This window comes from Tauraco erythrolophus, chromosome 12 (genome assembly GCF_009769465.1).
Source record: "Tauraco erythrolophus isolate bTauEry1 chromosome 12, bTauEry1.pri, whole genome shotgun sequence".
In the NCBI taxonomy this organism is placed as follows: Eukaryota; Metazoa; Chordata; class Aves; order Musophagiformes; family Musophagidae; genus Tauraco; species Tauraco erythrolophus.
Genome location: NC_141476.1, coordinates 8268848 through 8286848, shown reverse-complemented (window position 1 = coordinate 8286848; position 18001 = coordinate 8268848). Strand labels below are relative to the sequence as shown.

General features: G+C 44.2%; 2 protein-coding genes across 2 annotated transcripts in view; both read left to right on the top strand.

Moving 5' to 3' along the window:
• The window catches only part of SYNPR (synaptoporin), a 105550-nt gene extending 101199 nt beyond the window's left edge, over nucleotides 1-4351 (top strand). The window contains exons 5-6 of the mRNA XM_086619064.1: nucleotides 3134-3325; nucleotides 4085-4351. Of these exons, the coding sequence (XP_086475190.1) occupies nucleotides 3134-3325; nucleotides 4085-4351 (459 nt within the window). The remainder of the gene's footprint in view (nucleotides 1-3133; nucleotides 3326-4084) is intronic.
• Nucleotides 4352-12392: 8041 nt separating this feature from the next.
• SNTN (sentan, cilia apical structure protein) lies at nucleotides 12393-15757 on the top strand. Its single transcript, XM_009988344.2, has 4 exons — nucleotides 12393-12599; nucleotides 13226-13260; nucleotides 13995-14134; nucleotides 15599-15757. The coding sequence occupies exons 1-4, from the start codon at nucleotides 12490-12492 to the stop codon at nucleotides 15755-15757; spliced, it is 444 nt and encodes a 147-aa protein (XP_009986646.2). The 5' UTR covers nucleotides 12393-12489.
• Nucleotides 15758-18001: the final 2244 nt, after the last annotated feature.

The window sequence follows — 18001 nt, the reverse complement described above, 5'->3', positions numbered from 1 at the left end:
AATTAGGAGTATAGTGTAATCATACAACAATACACACTGAAGAGCTCTGTAGTCACCATTTCAAGAGAGCATCTACAAAAATTACTTTGTTCCAAAGGAGAAAAAAAAATCACCCATGCTATAGGGATATTAAACATTCAAATGCAAGATTTGTTTTAGTATGCAGACACTCTGGCTTTAATTACCAAGGAGAAATTCCCCAGATAGACATTAAGCCACAGAACAGCTTAGCTTGAAATTCACTTTTATTTTCAGCATGTCATTATCTTGTAACTCTGTTCCACCCAGAGCTGTGAAAATGTTCAGCCAGAAATCCAAACCCACTTGAAAACAAGGGAGATTCAAGTTCCAGCCAAAGCTGGAGGTTAGCAGAGATTCAAAAAAAAATAGGAAGATGCAAGTTTGTTCTAGTTGTATGTTTTGCTCCTCGCACAGCGTAGAGGAGATGGAACAAATCATCCAGGAGCCAGAGTCTGGCCATGTAGCCTCGGTGAGAGCATCTGCTGAAGAAGAGCCTCATATTTCGTTAGCTTTTCCATCCTATCTTCTTGGCAAGCTGTTGGCCGGTTGGTGGATGGGCTGCATGGTTTCTTCTCTGGGTCCCACTGTGCCATCTTTCTCTTTTGGCTCGGTGTGTTTCTTGCACCCAGTCAGGCTTCAGAATTTTTTTTTTTCCTGTATAAAAGAGCTGATCCCAGCCCCCCAGGAGTAAGGACCCTTTCCCCAAGGCGCTGATCTGCTTTCAGATAGGGGGATTGGTGGCAGAGAGGGCAGAGTCAGGCAGGGTTAGGCTTGTGTGGACACCCTGGTGCAGGGCAGCAGAGGAGGTCAGCAGAAGGCTGGAGGATGGGGTGAGATGGAGAAGACAAGATCTGTGAATTAACATGAAGTACTTAGTTCCTTTAGGACCAGCCTCAGTGGTCCCAGTAGGCATTGGATGTTCCTAGCAGTACTTTGTAGCCCAAGACATAAGCTGCTAGCAATTAGAGTGAGGGACTCTTGCAGATCGCAGTCATTCGTGCCACGAGTTGTGCAAGTGCCCCCCAACACGGGGTCAGGATCTCTGAGCTCAACAGCAGGTCTGAACCCCTGCTGCTGTCACCTGCTTGAAGAACTTTGCTCGCTTTTAAAACTTCCCTCTTTTTAGCAAGTTTAAGCTCCTACATTGTGTTAGTTTTGGTCAATTTGTCCCTATTTGCTTCAGATTTCTACCTGCTGTTATGCATTTATTTTATTGTTATTGCCAATGCACTGATTGCAGAGCTTGATTTAGCTTGCGAAGTCCGATAGCGTGGTGGCATTGAGAGAGAATTGCTTGTCGTTGAAAAAATGTATTCCTCAAAACTCTAGTGTGTCCCTGTCTATTGTGTCAGTCAGAACCTACATGGGGGCTTGGCATCCCAGTAGATAACATGCCAAACCTCATAGCAAATAAAGAGCATATCCCATCATAATCCGCAGTTCAGTGAATATCTGGTGTTTCTACCAGCTGGAATTTTTAGGAAATGTTTGCAATTGAACTGTTGCCTCCAGGAGTCCATTTCTCATTCAGTTACTGCTAGGACATGTAAGATACAATAATTTCTTTTGCTGGAAATCTCCCTGAGAACAAAAATTACTCTGGGCTATGTGCCTCTGCCTACCCGGAGTTTCCCTGGGTGTTGAGATGCTTGTCAGCTCCTGGGCTTCATGCTCTTTAAGAGGGCCCGTTTGGGCAGCATGAGGGGAGGTCAGGGGAACTCAAAGCTCGGTGGCAGACACAGGCCTGCAGAAAACAAATTGTGTCACTGTTAAAAGAGAAGGATGTATCCCTTGGGAAAGCATCCAAGCACAGTTAATGTAATCCCATCTGCGTGAGCGGAGAAATCCTTTGTTCATGGCTCGCTTGTGCGGCTGCTTATTGACTGGTGGAAGAAACTCACGTCCTCCATCCCTGCGGTGCCACAGAGAGCTCTTTCCCCAAACGTCAGGTGTGCTTGTAGAAGAGGAGAATGAAATTTCTAAGGGATCACTTATTTTTTTGAATAGCAACCTGAAACACTGTGCTCTTAACGAACGTTTTCCCTTCCTTCCGTGTACACCTTTACTTTGTAAGGGGGAAGGGGATGCAGCCCCTATGGGAGGTGGGATATCAAGACGCAGCGATGCAGTCAGTGGCATGTTAGACTTTGGCACCTCTACCATCTGTTGTGGGCTGACAGATGGGATGAAATATGACAGCAGAAAGGCTCTTCTGTTTTAGCAAGACACAAGAAAGCTTGAAAAATCACACCTCCTCCCTCCTTTTCCCCCAAACCCACACAACAACAGTGTCACTTGGCCACTTGTTCTGGCTAAGACAGGAGAAGTTTATGCCTGTGCGTGCTCCTGAGAGTCTTTTGAGGGAAAAGTGAGCAGAGTAGTTCAGAGCAGAGCTGCTCAGAGGTGCTGGATCCTGGAGGGACCACCACCCCTTCTCCCCTCTTTTCACATAGATGGGAATTAGGAGCAAATGCTTTACCGGGACCGGGAGGAGCCGAGGAGTCTCTGTGCTTGGCAAGTCTTACTGTTTATTTGTTTGCTCGTGATAATTAGCAGCTGCACGGCTCGTGCAGTGGGGACATTTGGCTTTACCTGTAGCTGGTGAGAAAGCTCCTCATCTGATAGCTGAGAATTAGCCAGTTTCAGGTTCTCCCTGAAATGCTGCCATGGATGGAAACGCTCCCTATGGGAAGCCCACCCTGGCTGTCTGTAGGAGCATCTGGGGTGAGAACCAGCCCTCTGGAGGGCCCAGCTCCTTTCCAGGCATCTATATTTTTTAACTGATTCCAATTCATCAGCCAGGTGCCATGAACAGCCACATTTCCAAGGCAGCTCGACATCCTGGCTACTGGCTACACGCTTGTGGGAATCTGGCCTTGAGGTCTGAGATGCAAACTGCAGCTGAAGGGCTCTGCCCCATTAGACATATCAGGCTCTTCAGAAAATTAGCTCTGTAGGTGATGACAGTAATCACAACCTTCCACAAAATAACAAGCTCTTGTTCATTCTCTTCTCTGACACAAGCTTTCAGTTTTCTGGTAATTTTTAATATTTTATTTTTTCTTCCCAACGGACACACCAGTATAATGCTTCTAACTAATTTGTCTTTTAGGATTTCATTGTGACAGTGGTCTTCTCATTCTTGTGGCTAGTGAGCTCATCTGCTTGGGCTAAAGGACTGTCAGATGTAAAGATCGCGACCGACCCAGACGAGGTGCTGCTGCTGATGTCTGCCTGCAAACAGCAGTCCAACAAATGCTTGCCTGTTCGCAGCCCCGTTATGTCAAGCCTCAACACTTCGGTTGTAAGTGACTTGGATTACCAGTTTTCACCCTTACCTTGCAAACGTATTTTCACCTCTTTTACCCGTGTATTGACCTTAATCAGCTGGTGTAAACCAGTTAGCTGAAATGATTTAATTGGAAGTGCAGCCTTGCTGCGGGGAAAGGCAGAGGGTGACTCACGACCATGGAGCAGCAGCGGGATGAGCATGCAGGGTTGGGACGGGGAGAAAGCAAAGTGTCTGTCCAAGTGCATTGGTTGGCCCCTCTGCTTTTCACTTGCTGGTGCGATGCTTCTGAAAAGGGGTCTGTGCGCTCCTTTAGGAAGAAAAGGGTTTGTGCCTTACAGATTCCTTTGTAAATCCTCAAAAAAACAACATAAAATTGATCTTCAGAACGTCAAAAAAAACCCCCACAACACAACAAAACCTTCAGGCCAGCTGACCAGTCAGTCTCTCTCTTTTTAATTATTTTCTTCCAATTTTATCTTTCCACAGTTTCTTTAAGCTAGATTATGTTTTCAAACAAAAATTATTATCTTGGCCTAAAAACTCAACCTTTTTTTGGAAATAAAAAGGAAAACAGACACTTTGTGAGCTACAGCTAAGGGAGGTGAATTTGGGAATTTGCTCCAAAGCTGAGAAAATTTTCCAGCAGGTTTGGGGAGAAGGATGGACTGGAAACAACTTTGACTTCTCCCAGGACCATGCAGGGTCCATAATGTTAGGCTGGGTTGTGAGACCACAGCTGCCGGATGACGAGCTCCTCTTCTCCCCACCTAGGTCTTTGGCTTCTTGAACTTTGTCCTCTGGGCAGGCAACATTTGGTTTGTGTTTAAGGAGACGGGCTGGCATTCCTCGGGCCAGCGGCACCCTCCGGACACCATGGAGAAGCAATCCAGCAGCTACAACCAAGGTGGCTACAACCAAGATAGCTACGGGCCGACCGGCGGCTACAACCAGCCGGGCTCCTACGGCCAGGTGGGTGAATATGGCCAGTCCCAGAGTTATGGCCAGAGCGGGCCAACCTCCTTCGCTAATCAAATCTAGGGTTCACGCAGCATGAGCTCTTGCATCCCTCACTTGTAGAGAGTTTAACAGGTCTCAAGTGTCAGTGGCACCAGATTTTTAAGGGTTTTACATAAATTAATACTACAACATGGTGTTTAATGTCAATAGAAGATCTAAGCCTACCTCCTAAGACGGATGGGAGGTGGCCGATGGGATGGAGTTGGCCTTTTTTCCCCCCTGAGTAGCCAGATACAGGGGATGTGCTCATCACAGATGGTGATCTGGAGTCAGTGTTGTAGTATGTACTGTAGAGATAACTTTATGGTAGTTTTGTATGTGTTAAGATGGTAGAAGCATTTTGTAGCCTCAAGTCTGTAGTATTTAATACGCATAATATAATTGAATTTCCTTCTGCATTTTGGTGAAAAACAAAAGTGTTTTACTATTATTTCTACAGATTATTCTGTATATCCATGCATGTAACATTGCACCTAAATTCTAAAAACTGCCTGACTGTGTCTCTTCAGAGCATTTGTTTTGGTTATACCTTTTTGTTTCAGAAGATTTTACTATTATTTCAGTTAACCATGTCATCCGTAATTTAGTGCATGGATAAGCAGTTTCACACTGCCAAACGTCTGGACTGTGTAAATGGAACTTCTCAACTTCTGCCACTACGTTTTGTTAAATGTATGTTTAAAAGAAGTATGCATCTTTTATATATTTTGCAGAGTTGAATATATGGCTTACCCAAGTTCTGAATGCTTTGTAACTAAAATGTTTTTCCTTGAAATGGCATTCAGTAGTATATATGGTACCTGACCAATGTTTATTCCAGTTAACTCAGCTAAGTATTCATTCTATAAATCACTATTTCTATGGATGTTTTGTGAATCTTTTAACGTGAGCTGTGGAGAATAAGGACCAAGTAACTGTGTTATATGTTTACAAAGGTATTTATTTAACTAAGATAACAGAGGTGCAGATATCAGTATACAAAACCGTGTGAAAATGCCCTGTTGCTTAATACAGCAAAACATGAAAACCACATGTATTGTTGTGACCTTACAAAGCATAAATAAATACTCCTTTATACCCTCTTAGAATAAGAAAACCTTTCCATCTGTGTTGTTTCAAGATTGTTAGATACCCCTCTGTTCTGTCGCTGCTCTGAGCGCTAGCTTGGTGCTACTGGAGAATGTAACTGGATTGACCAAATAACCCAGGCTCAGAGGAACTCATCCTAAAATAGCCAGAGCCAGACTTGTAGCCCGTTTGGATTTCCCCCTGGGAAATTCAGCCCTTCCTCACTATCACATATAGGATGCATTGACACAAACGAAAGCCTGAAGCACAATGTACTAATCAAAACTGATCATCTGCATTTCTAAATCAAAGTGTATCAGTATATAATCTTATTGTATGAGCTGTAATGTTGAAAGCATCTTAGCTTAAAACAGCTTAGTCTCTTCTATGATTGTTGTAACCAATTTATGGCTACTCGGTGGATGAATCTATATTGTGATATCTATTTGACCCTAATAAAGTTATTGCATACAATGCATGTTTTCAGAGTATGTTAATATTAAAATGTAACTGCAAAATAACTAAGATAACTATTAAAGATAAATAACTATTCCTGTGCTTGACCTTATTGGTCATATACTTACTGTTTTCCAACATTTTTATGAAGATTGTTTTAATGTACAGTGGAGTATGACACTTCTACAGACACTTGTCATTAAAGGTCAGTATCACAACTTTAAAAAAAAAAATAATTAAAATTGTGTAATTTAATACCTGCCTGCCTCTCTACCTCTCTTTCCACCTGTCAGTAGGACTACCACAGTGCTGTGTTAACTATCCCAGTTCTTTGGATTGCTGGAAAGCCATGTTTGAGCTGTAGAGAGGACAAACTGGAATATCTGAATGTCTCAGTATTTCAAATGGGTGCAAAATACAGTTTTCTGGGTCAATGAAAAATTTTATTTTGGCTTGCAGTTCTTTTGTTCCTTGTTTTTCTAAGTTTGGAAAAAGTTAGATACAGATGAGCCGGAAGAAAGTGAAATCTGTGTGTGGCAAGAGATGGGATGTACTTTCTTCATGCCCCCTCACACATAGTCCTACTTCTCTTTTTTTAAAAAAAAAATAAAAATCTACTTTGTGTTAGTTGATTAGGAATATCCCAAGTTGGGTCAGCTAAGCCTCTTCACTAGAAATAGATTGTGTGTGTGTGCGTGTCAACTAGCTTTCTCTTCATCAACTTTTCTACCTAGATCAACAGGGTCCCATTTTCAAACTTTTCTATCCAATGCTGAGGGTAAGAAACGTGAGTTTTGCTTAGGTTCGTTCCTGCATTTCAAACAAGCCAAAACTCTTGTGTAACCATGTGAGTGCAGGAACTGCAGCTTTCAAACCCTCAGGAGATGATGTCCCTGGGGAAAGGACAGTTTCTAATACAAAACTGGGGACAGAATTCAGATGGTGACTAATTTTGGGTATTATTTGTAGAATTCCAAATTGAAGAACTTCTCATGAAGTGCAGAGCTGGTGGAAGAGTTGACAAAAGTAGTGAGAGGGGCACATGTTTTCATGAAAGACTTGCCCTTTGCTTTTCCCGGTTGGCCAGATCTTCACAGGTACCTTAGCTCCCTGCTGCCACGCAGAGCAGTGGAACTGGTTGTTATCCTTTGGGGGCTGTAGTTTTCACTGTGAATTAGGAGAGATGAAAAATCTCTTCATCCATAGCTTCTCAGATTAATATAGTTTGGCAGCAGCAAAAGTGAAAACAAAAATGATGCATGTGCTTGTCTGTGTTATGTAAGAAAATGTATCTGAATGTTTCCTCCATGTTCCTCTGGATTCGAGTCTTATCACGTCCTTTAGCAATCGTTGAGAAATTGGAAGTTTATTTGAACGGGAAATAGTGACTGTACAGCAAAGTGTTGAGCAGCAAGATGGAAAAAGACTGCATTTGATGTTTCCTGGGTTTAAGACAAATAGCTAAGTAAACTCGAGCATCCTCTGTGAAACTGCTGCTGGCAGACTGATTGCTTTCCTACTTCATCATTAGTGAGTGTCTCTGCCAGTTAGCTAAATAACTAGGTCAGCCTGGGAAAAAAAAAACATGTTCCTTGATCTTCTGTGCTGTCCCTCCTGTTTTCCCATGTGTTTCTCTTTATAGCCCACTTCTCAGCTGCCAGAGATGGGAGTGTATTTACATTATCAAGTGTAGAGCTGTGGAGGAGAGGCAGGTACCTCTGTGAGTGTGACAGGGGAGGTGGGAGCACAGGACTTTCTCTCCAGGTGCCTCAGAGACCAAGGAATAAGCACAATCACACGCTGATTTAAGGTTTCCCCATTGCTCTTGACTGGGGAGGGGAGGCAGTTTGCAAAGCTGCAACACCATCCGCTCCATGGGAAGGGGCTGGAGAGGGCAGGGACTGTGACTCTGGGTACCCAGTGGCTCCGCAGCCTGCTTTGGTCCCTGCCCAGCACATCAAGGAGGCAAGGATGAGGTTAGATGCAAATCCAGCCCACAGGGCTGTGCCCTTACTTGACAGGGTATTTTTTTATTGTGCAATACTTTCTCAATGACAGATCAAAACTCCTTCACCGTGGCCGTCGAGCTGCCCGTAACAGAGCCTCGGTGATGCCCAGGACTTGCAGAAAGTTTGTGCTCCTGTTGCATGAATTCATATTGCAACTGTCTGACCTGATTAGGTTAATTACCTCCAATCTGTATATGCTCTCAATCTGAATGAGCAGTTCGGGCTCTAGCCCTGAATTATTCTTGGCTGAAACTCTGATGTGCTGATGAAAGAGGCAATCGCATGCAACACACATTGCACCTGTCTGTAGTCTGCTCCTGACAATATCTCCAGAATTTTGCAGTTAATATTACAGACAGATAAAGAACTACTGAGTAAAACTTGCCACTTATTGTTTCGAGCTTTTCTGAAACAGCTCTTCTCATGTTATGCCATATCATGTCATAAGCATTTAGTCCTCTGTCTACTAGTTTTAAGCTAGATTTGAGTCAAAATTTTTATATATGTGAACAGATAGGCTACTTAGCTTATGCTCTCCCTGACTTTACTGTTCTTTTTCAGGATGAGTTTTTATTCCCTCCTACTAAACACAAGAGCTTTTCCTCCTGGAATTTTCTAACAGCAACAATAATCTATATTTTAGTATTAATATCTGGTGCTGATTGTCCTGTCATTCGTCAATACCATACATCCTCAGCATGAAAAACTCAGCATTTTGAAATGACATCGTAATAGTTTGGGCGGGGAGGGCAGTCCATTTGTTGCATTTAACTACCAGTTTCTTTCCTTATTTTGTTTTTATTGTTGTGTCCTTCTTTAATAAGGTTTTAGGTTTTTATTAATATAGCTGCCTTTTTAAAGTTTCAATGTCCTATAATAAAACACTTCTCAGAGGAAAAATTATTTGGTAATAGTATTTTCAGACTTCCCTCTGAAAATGAATATTATACCAAAAATGCTGAGCTCATCCCTTATCCATGAGATTCTCAAAGAAACTGGGGCACACAGGGGACCCCACAGCCACTCTGCTCCCTGACAGCCCCCCATAGATGCACAAGCATATTCGTGCCAACACGCCTTACTACATCTGAAAAATGCCTGGACATGAGATGACGAACGATGTTTCCCTGCAGACAGACCATTTCTAATAGCTTTTCTTCAATGACGTTTTACCTGCTCTGTCTCAGCAATAGGACTCATAAATATTTTAATCATTCATGACTCCAGAGCTAAATTCCAGGCTGAGCTGCATTATCTCCCGCCTGTGCGGTACGGGAGACGGGCTGACCTGGCTGTGCCTCCCAGCCAGCGTCTCCCCATCGCCCCGACCCGCACAGACCCGCCGAGTGTGCCCTGCAGGACAACCTTTTCCATTACCCCGAGGGGCGCTGGGCACAGCTTAATCATTAGGCACCGGCCAGCAAACTGCGCCCAGCACGACCAATGCAGATCAATGCTGGTGCAGATTTCACCCTTGAGTGAAATCCAACTGACTACAAAAAGATATTTTTTAAAAAACAGTGATGGCCAAGAGGCGAACATTCCTGGGACACGCAGAACATCACTGATGCCGTCTCAGCACAGATGGGAGCAGCAGCAGCAGCACGCACCCCAAAAGGCATTTGGAGAAACTAATGGGTAAGACACACTTGCCCTGTGATTTTAGTTATCCTCCACATTTCCTACCTCCTGGAATAAATGCAGGGGTTTGGGTTTTGGATTTTTTTCTGGATGCTTAGTGGTATATCGGCACAGGTAAACCAGCCAGCCGTGAGCAGGAGCGGGTTTGGCTCTGTGACCAGAGGGTACAGTGGCCATTAGGTAACTCATAGTCATGCAAAGCAGACTGCTTGTTTCAGCTATCAATCCCTTGAGCTGGTTAAATCCCCTCTTAACCTGCACTGGGTTGTGTCTCCTCTTTGAAAGCCACCGTGCAGAAGAGAAGGAGAAGGTCCTTCCCCAGCAGGGCTGAGCCCACTTGCCCAAGCAGGAGGGACATGGAGAGTGCAAGGTCATGGCTGGTGTTGAAAGACCAACCACAGTGAGCACATTAGACCTGCTGCTTCTGCTGGCTTTTCCCACATTAAGTAATTGATTTCAAAGGGATGGAGCAAGAGGAAAATAGTATAAAACTGTGGCAACCAGTCCTGCTTTGGGCTAAGATGGAGTTGGGGGGCTTCTCGGTCTTGGCTCTTTGGAAAAAAAGACACATATCATGTAAGATCAAAATGACCGTATTCTGGTCACAAAGAAATCAAGCTATTACCTCCCTGGGTGCAAGTTAGCAGCACTTCTGCAGCTGCTGAAGAGTTCACTGAAGAAATGCAGTCTGAATGGCTAATGGTGTGAAGGCATCTCCAGTTTTAGGTATTCCCGTGTGCCCCTGTCCCTGGGCTCTGCCTGCCCGCCACGGGCATGTCCACACCTGCCCCTGCCCAGTGTCACAGGGTCATCTCTAAGGGAGCCAGGACTCCATCACACACAAACGTTTCACAACATAAGTCTTCCTGAATTGCAGAAAGTACTTAAAAAAGGATGGGAAAACTCTGGGAAAATACTGGAAGTGGAGACTGTGGCAATTATTTGAAGTGAACTGCCTGTAATGATTTTGCAGTTTAAGTGTCAGGTTACATCTTTTGTACAGGCAATATTGTTAACGTGTGAAACATGCTAAAATTTGACCGATAAAAGCACCTGGATATTTCAAACATAAATAGCGTGTATCAAAATAGATACAGAGCAGATGGCCTGGCTCCCTGCACACCTTGCTGACCAGAATACTCAAGCAACACACACAGCCAAAATCTTGCCATCTTCAAAGCTGATCATCTGCAAAGGCAGGGGTTATCCTCGCGTACCCTTTATCTGTCAGGCACTAACGCTCCTGCATACGCTAATTAGCGTATCCTAGAGGGATAATGCACCCCAGGCTTGCTTGAACTTGCTACCACCCCAGCGAAGCAAATCAAATAGCAAACCTGTTCTAGAACTCAGGCTCTCAAACGTCAGTTAGATTAAAAAAAAAAAACGAACCTGCAAGCTGAAATCTGATCTGCAGTGGAAAGTGCCCAAAACACAGAGGGCTGGGTTTGCCAGCCAGCTCACAGCACTGCCTGTACCTGATAAACACGCAATGGAGCCTGTTTCTCGCTCTCATTTTTACCTTGGAAGCTGAGACCAAACATGACCATTCTGCAGATTAACGGGGATGTAAGGCTTTTCATGCCTCCTTGTACGGTTCAACAGATGTGAAAGGGAATTATCACTTCAACATGATATCAAGACCCTTTTTTTTTAGCTGATGGCAGATTACTAAGCCTGAATTCTTGTTTAATTTTAGTGTGTTAATTGATGGGATAATGAGCGTTGATTATATGTGTTTTGGCTGCGTCATTGCAATTACAGGCTCTGTTTTATTCATGAGCCAGTCCTAAAGAACGCACTAGAGATCTAAGACAGCTTAAACCTCTCAGAAAAAGGCTCTGAATTGTTTGAGTAATGACACTCTTAGATGGAAAATTAAAGGTTCTCTTTTCCCATGCTTTTTAAGATAATTAAAATCCAGGAACAGTAAGGTGGTGAACATCCTTATTCATTAGCCTTCAGTAATTTAGCTTCTACTAAATGAGGAAAACATTTTAATTCTCTAGGCCATCTGTTGCAGTCTCCTTTGTGTGTCCTGTTACATAAAGTCTCATCCTGGGTAGTTTTAACATCAGTATTATATCCTTCCACCAGGAATGATGAGCTGGATGAGGTAGTTGAAGTCACTACCTGTTAATAGACCACCCTGGGATTAAAACAGCCACTTGGTCTTTTAGGTCGAAAGTTTTCTTGTCTAGACACCTCTAAGGCAAAGGATCTGCAGAAAGGAGACCATGCACAGAGATAGGCAGCGTGACAAGCTGTGTGTTTTCTAATAGCGATATCCATGCCAATAAATAACAAAGTTCATCGGAGCCCTTCCAGTTCCTCTAATGTGTGACTGCTCTGCCATATGGCTCCACGCTGCTTTTGGAAGCAGGCAGAATCTGTTCAGGTAGAAACAGAAGCAGAGGCTCTGTGCTGGATGCTGCTTTGCAGGTGGTTGGGAGGAAGAACAGATCTCCTCTTTGCGTTGCGCCAGGGGAATAAATATTAGAGCAGGAGCATGCTCACCTAGGATAAATGCTGGATCAGGATTTAGGAAACACTTGGTTTCTGACTCTGTCTGTAGGAGCAACCCACTATATAGCTTGGGGCAAGTCACGTTAGCCCATGCTAGAACAGCTTGCCATTAAAATGATAACGTGTAGCTGAATGGGTTCAGTGTCTTAGTTATTATCAGTTATTATAATGCAAAGTTACATCCCCACAGATCTAAGGGGATTCAGGCTCCATTAGTTTGGTTTGTTTCTGTCAAATTCTCACATAAAATAAAAGCCACGCTACTTGCCAACCCAGCAGTGCTGCCTTACAGGAGCTGCTTTAGACCAATGTATTTGGCTGGCTCTGTGATCACAGGGTAACACCTGCATTATTGATAGGGCATGGCTGCAGGCGGGCTGCTGCCACAGGGCAGAGCTTCAATTCACCTGTTTGCTATTACTCGAGTTGCTTAGAGATCACAAACACCCTGGCCTCAAGATGTGTGGCTGCAGAGCAAGCGTTCCCAGCACGAAGCAGTACTCACTCAATCAGCCAGCTCCTGCTTCCACCAAAAAAATCCCCTCAGCTGCAGCAGGCATGCCCAAGCCGTAAGTCACCCTTGGCTCTTTGCATCTCTGGTGATCTGCTATTTTGTCTTGAAATTCATTATCTGGATGTATTTACCTCTATCACAAGCAAACTCTTCTGCTGTGTGGTGGCTGCTCTGTGATTAGTTTGCAGCACTTTAGCAAAAGTAAGCAGGTTTTAGGTTTTAATAGAAAGCAGGGAGGTGCTTCTTACAGATGTGAGTCCTGCTGGAAATGAAAGCTATGTGTCTGTTCCAAACTGGAAGTGCTGGTGAGTGGGGGATGACAGACCCCTCTGTGCTTCCATGGGGATGGGCTTAAAACTGGGAAACTTCCTGGAGCTCTTTCACATTCTGAAGAAATTACTTGAAAGATGTCGCAATGCCCCTCTCAAAATTATTTAATAAGCACCTTTAATAACAACTCCAGGCTACTTGCTTAGGTGAAGAATAGAGCTGTGTGAGGTTGTGTGCTGCTTGTAAAGGCCGTTTTCCTTTCCGCTGTGAAGGAAATTCAGTCTCCCTTGGAAGCCTTGAGTTCCTGGGGTGTTAAATGAAACAGAAATGATCAAACTTGCTCATGGAGAAACTATGTACACACACAATTCACTGGGTGATAACTGTGCCTCTTTTCTCTCTCACTACCAGCATACCTATAGCCAAGCAGCTGGCGTCAATAAAAGGTAAGGGACCCATTTGTTGCCCCTTGGGGTTCAGATCTTCCAAGGCCACAGCCCAAGTGCAGTCAGGCAGTTTGGCAGAGCTGCGAGGCCGTGCAGACCCTTGGCTGGTGCAATGGAGAGGATCTCGTGCAATGTGCTTCTGCATTCGATCTGCCTCTCCCCTTCTGTTTGCCTTTCTGTTAAAAATCATAACCCAGATCATGTGGGGTACCTGATGCTAAATGTGAGTGTGTGGTCTGCAGGATGCTGCTCAGGAGTGGGGGGAATGAATCCAGCCAAAATCCCAAGCATACTGTCATGCTGAAGTGCAGTGCTGATGCTCAGACACAGGTTTTTCTCTTCAACCAGGCTTCCCAAATGAGTCATGGTTTCCCTGATACAGGATATTGGGAGTCCAAACACTCCCAGGGGATGTCCAGCATGGCCTGTCCCCATAGTGTGGCAGGTTCTTACTGGATGCCCAGGATGAGGGTAGACCAGATGGATCTCACACATCACCCTGCGTTACTGCCCCAGCTCTGATCAAAAGCTTCCTTTTGAGGTGTGTTTCCACGGGACGTGGGGCATGTTGCTGGCCCACTCCAAATAAAATCTGGGCCAGGTCCTTTGTGGGTATAAACAGTTTAGTCTCATTAATTTTAATGAAACTACACAGACTTCCACCCACCCAGGATGGTTCTGACTCAAATGCCACTTTTTCTGATAGGCTGGTAACTTTTTTCCCTTTCCCCTAGCTCTAGGAAAAGGCTCAGACCTTGAAAAAGCTTTTGCTACCGCGGCTTTGGTGTATAACAACTCTGTTGACCCCGAGGGCAAGCTCAGCAAAGCTGAAACCAAAAGCTTGCTGCAAACCCAGTTTCGGCATTTCATACAGGTGAGAGGATTCAGGTGATCAGGTGATGCTGAGTCAGCACTGGCCAGGTGCTTTGGGTGAAGGAATGGCACCTGAGGCTCTGTCCTGCAGCAGGGCAGGCACCGGTCCATGGGGTAATCCCGAGTGAGACCTTAATGATTTGGTACAAACATTTTCAGTGAATTAGTTGCTTTATGTTGAGCCTGTGTCTAACACGGGCGGCTAAAGGAGGAGGGACAGCAAGAGATGATGGTTGGCGCACCTGCTTGCTTTTTTGTAAAGAAAAAACACAAACCACACAACACCAAAACCCAAACCAAACAAACCCTTAGATAATGACAAGAGACTGTATTTATGATGAGAAGAAACCCACTGCTTTTAAGGAGGCATTTGGTAGTTTGCCAGAGCACTGACCCTCCCAGGCGAGCCAGCCCTGTGCCTGCACCGCAGTCGTGCCGCTGGCAGAAAGGAAGCACAAAGCACTTCTCCATCGGTCACCCACCCGAGGTGTCGGTGGCAGCTGAGTATGGTGAAAAACAGCTGTATTGGCACTTGTGGCTGTAAACTTCTTGCACGTTTTTTTTTCCCCGTCTCTAAATTTAAAACAGAACAAAACAGAAAAAAACCCAACGGTTTTATCAAGTGGTAGAAAAAACTATGCAGGACTAGTAAAAAGAGCTCATCTAAGTCAATGAGAGAGATGTTTAGGAGTAAAGACGTTGTTGATGATACCTTTGCTTCCAAGAATAACAAAATCACTTGACTGGTGGGGAAGGGGGAATTTGTACCAAATTAGAAACTAGGCACCTTGTGGTAAAAGGCCTTGAAAATATCAACAGCCAATCAAATTTGGAATCATGAGATGTTTTGAAGCTTATTAAGCTAAAAAAAATCCTTGAACTCTTTTTTTTTTTAATAGGAAATACGAATAACAGATGCTATACATAATTTTAATAATCCCTTCCATTCCAACAGTAATGTCCAATGGGACAGAGAATAGCAGCTACCAAAGTTAGGTCTGTAAAATCAACAGTTTCTGAGACCTTCACAGTATATATTTGAGTACATGTCTTGAATATTAAGGTTAGAAGGATGGGATGGTTTGTTGGTTCATTGGTTGTTTCTTCTCCCCAGTTTTACCAAGACACAGGACTCTATTTTTTTCCCAGCATTTACCAGCTACATCATCATCACTGTCAGATTTTTGGTCATGACTAGGTGTCTTTTAAAAAACGCATTCTGAATTCAGGTGGAAACTTTGGGGACTGGTTGTTCCCCTGTCTAATTGCAATAATATTTGTGTTTGAGTCTGTTGGGATACCTTTCGAAAAACTAATATGAAAGTGAATGTAAAAACGTGCATGGGAAGATAGAAAAATGCATGAATTTTTACATAGGTATCTTTCTATTTTCTTCTTTATAATGCAATATAAAAGGAACTTCATGCTTAATCTTTTTTTTTTTTTCATTTACAATTCTCCATAGGGCCAAGAAAACAAACCAAAATACCAGGAAATAATTTCTGCCCTGGATGAGGAGTTGGAGAACAAACTCGATTTTGAAGATTTCATGATCTTGTTAGTCAGTCTCACTCTGATGTCTGACCTGCTGCAGGAGATCAAAAATGTGAAAACCACAAAATGATCAGTGCTTTAGAAGAAGAAATGGCTTGGCACTTTATAAGGAAAGCAGGAGGCAACCACACATAGAGATAACACAGAGTGCCTGGATACTCTGTACTAGTCTCTTTTAAATGGAATAAAGTCTTGTCCAAACCTGACTGAACTCACTCTTCTGTAGAAACAGACCATGGAGTGAAATGTTGGTGTTCAGAGCTTTGTGGTCGCTACGTACGTGTTTTGGGAGGGTGTGCTGACTACCTCTCAATGAGTCCCAAGGCCTCAACACCCATTAGCAGCTGGGTGCAGCCCCCAGCCCAGCTTACTGCCAGGGCAAGGCAACCCATGCTCTCCCAGATCTCTCCATCATCTCCTGCACCATTGTGGGGAGATGGGGAGACCGCTGCAAAAATGCAGCAGCACGCAGGGCATGGCCGGTCAGCTCCCCAGGACTCTCTCAGTCACCTCGGGGTGCTTCAGCCCTGAGCACAGCGATACCAGTGATGGGTTTCACAATTGGCAGCAACTCCAAAATCTGCCACAGCCTTCGGTAAATATTGACTTTAGCCTTCGAGATTTCCAACCCACCCTTAACCCTTCCTAAAGGAGCATTTCTTTATTTTTATTTCCTCCTCCTGCTGACTTCTTCATTGAGTGATTACTAAGGAAGGAATTTCAAGTCCAGCATTTGCAATGCGTCTTTGGCAGCGCTCTACTCGTGTGACCAAAGGGATGACTTAGTTAAACATAGTCAGCCGAGTCTGTTGTTTCATGAAACTGTGAAGAGGAGAATCCAGATTAGCTAAGAGGTGGTCCAGGCTAGAGATGGTGGGGAAAAAGTGTTTGTATTGGAGCTGGGTGATATTGGCTACCCAGCCATGGGCTTGGCTAGGGCCAGAGCCTCAAGTAATAAATGCTCATCGTCCTAATCTTTGTTTTGATTCCTAACTATCAAGGTCCTGGCTCAGCGCCAACCTTTAGCCCACTGTGACATCCCTTTGGGGCACAAAAAGCAGTCTTACGCCCTGGGAACAGAATATCCCCTGTAAGAATTTAACAAGCCTCTACCAAGACAGTTAAGATGAGCGAGCCACCAAAACATCGCAACCCTTTTCATTTTCTCTTCTTCCTTGTCGGGAAAGGAGAAGACAAGAATGATTTAGCTTTGGTGCATAATGTTTTAAACAGGAAGGGATCAAAACCTTTGGTGTTAAAAGAGAGAAATGAATGCCAGCGGAGTAACAAGATTTAACTCCTTGACATAAAAAGGCTCTTAGTGTTTCCAGAAGCTAAGAGGATGTTTTATAATGGATTTTGGTGCAAAGGAAAGACACATTGCAGTAGAAGGCTGGCAGCCACTTGTTTTGAGAGGGAAGGTCTATGTCTTTGTGTCGTGTGGGATGGAGCTGAAAGAAGAAATGCAAATGGATGCAGTGGGTTTTGAAATGAAGCTCAGCAGGTAAGGTGCTGCTCCCTGGAGTGTGAACCTCAGCCAGGACATGGCCTGGCCTGTAAGCTAAATGTTCACAAATGGTCTTTCTACAAAGAAAAACTTGCATTGGTCAAGTTTCTTGCTCTGATGGTGGGTCGCAAGAATAGGCAGTACCAAACCTGCAGCAAGAAGTGACAAAACCAGCAGGCAGCCACTTCTGTCCTTTTGCTTGCTCATGGAGATGTCCCTCCTCTACATCTCCCACTGAGACACCAGTGGCCCTGTGCTCTGAGGATGACTGTCCCCATGGGATGCACGTCAAACCTCCCAGAGATGGGATATGGGAGCACAGGGATGGATGAGGAGGGCAAACCTCTCTTAGAGACCATCCCTTCTGGGCTTGTGTCCTCTGAGGAAGCAGACCCTGTTCAAGCACCCCGGATCAAAAGAAGGATTTCATCTGGTAGCCTCATCCATGCAGGTATCACAGCTTCATATTAATAATGTGTCCTTAGCGTAGCGTTGCTCAGTCTCTTCCTCCATCCGCTTGGGTTTTAGCTAGGTAGAAGATCTGTGAAAACTTAAAAATTCAGCTGATACTCCTTCTCTGGGGTAGAAAGATTGAATGTGAGAGTCCTTAGGAGGCTTTCCCATTACTGAAGTAAAGAAAACACGGCACAGCCCTGAAAAGCTTGTTTGGGAGCCACTGGTGACTCTGGAAACATAAATTTCCTAATATTCCTCTGTAACAACAAAAAGCCAAAAGGAACAATATTGTGAAGCCAATTAAGAAAGAGTTCTTTGAAATTGCTAAGGCCTGAACACAGTTTCTGTTAT

Coding starts and splice junctions, on each gene's coding strand:
- SNTN (XM_009988344.2), top strand. CDS start 12,490: ATGTGTGGCTGCAGAGCAAGCGTTCCCAGCACGAAGCAGTACTCACTC. Junction 12,600..13,225: donor GCAGCAGGCATGCCCAAGCC/GTAAGTCACCCT, acceptor TCTCACTACCAG/CATACCTATAGCCAAGCAGC. Junction 13,261..13,994: donor GCAGCTGGCGTCAATAAAAG/GTAAGGGACCCA, acceptor CCTTTCCCCTAG/CTCTAGGAAAAGGCTCAGAC.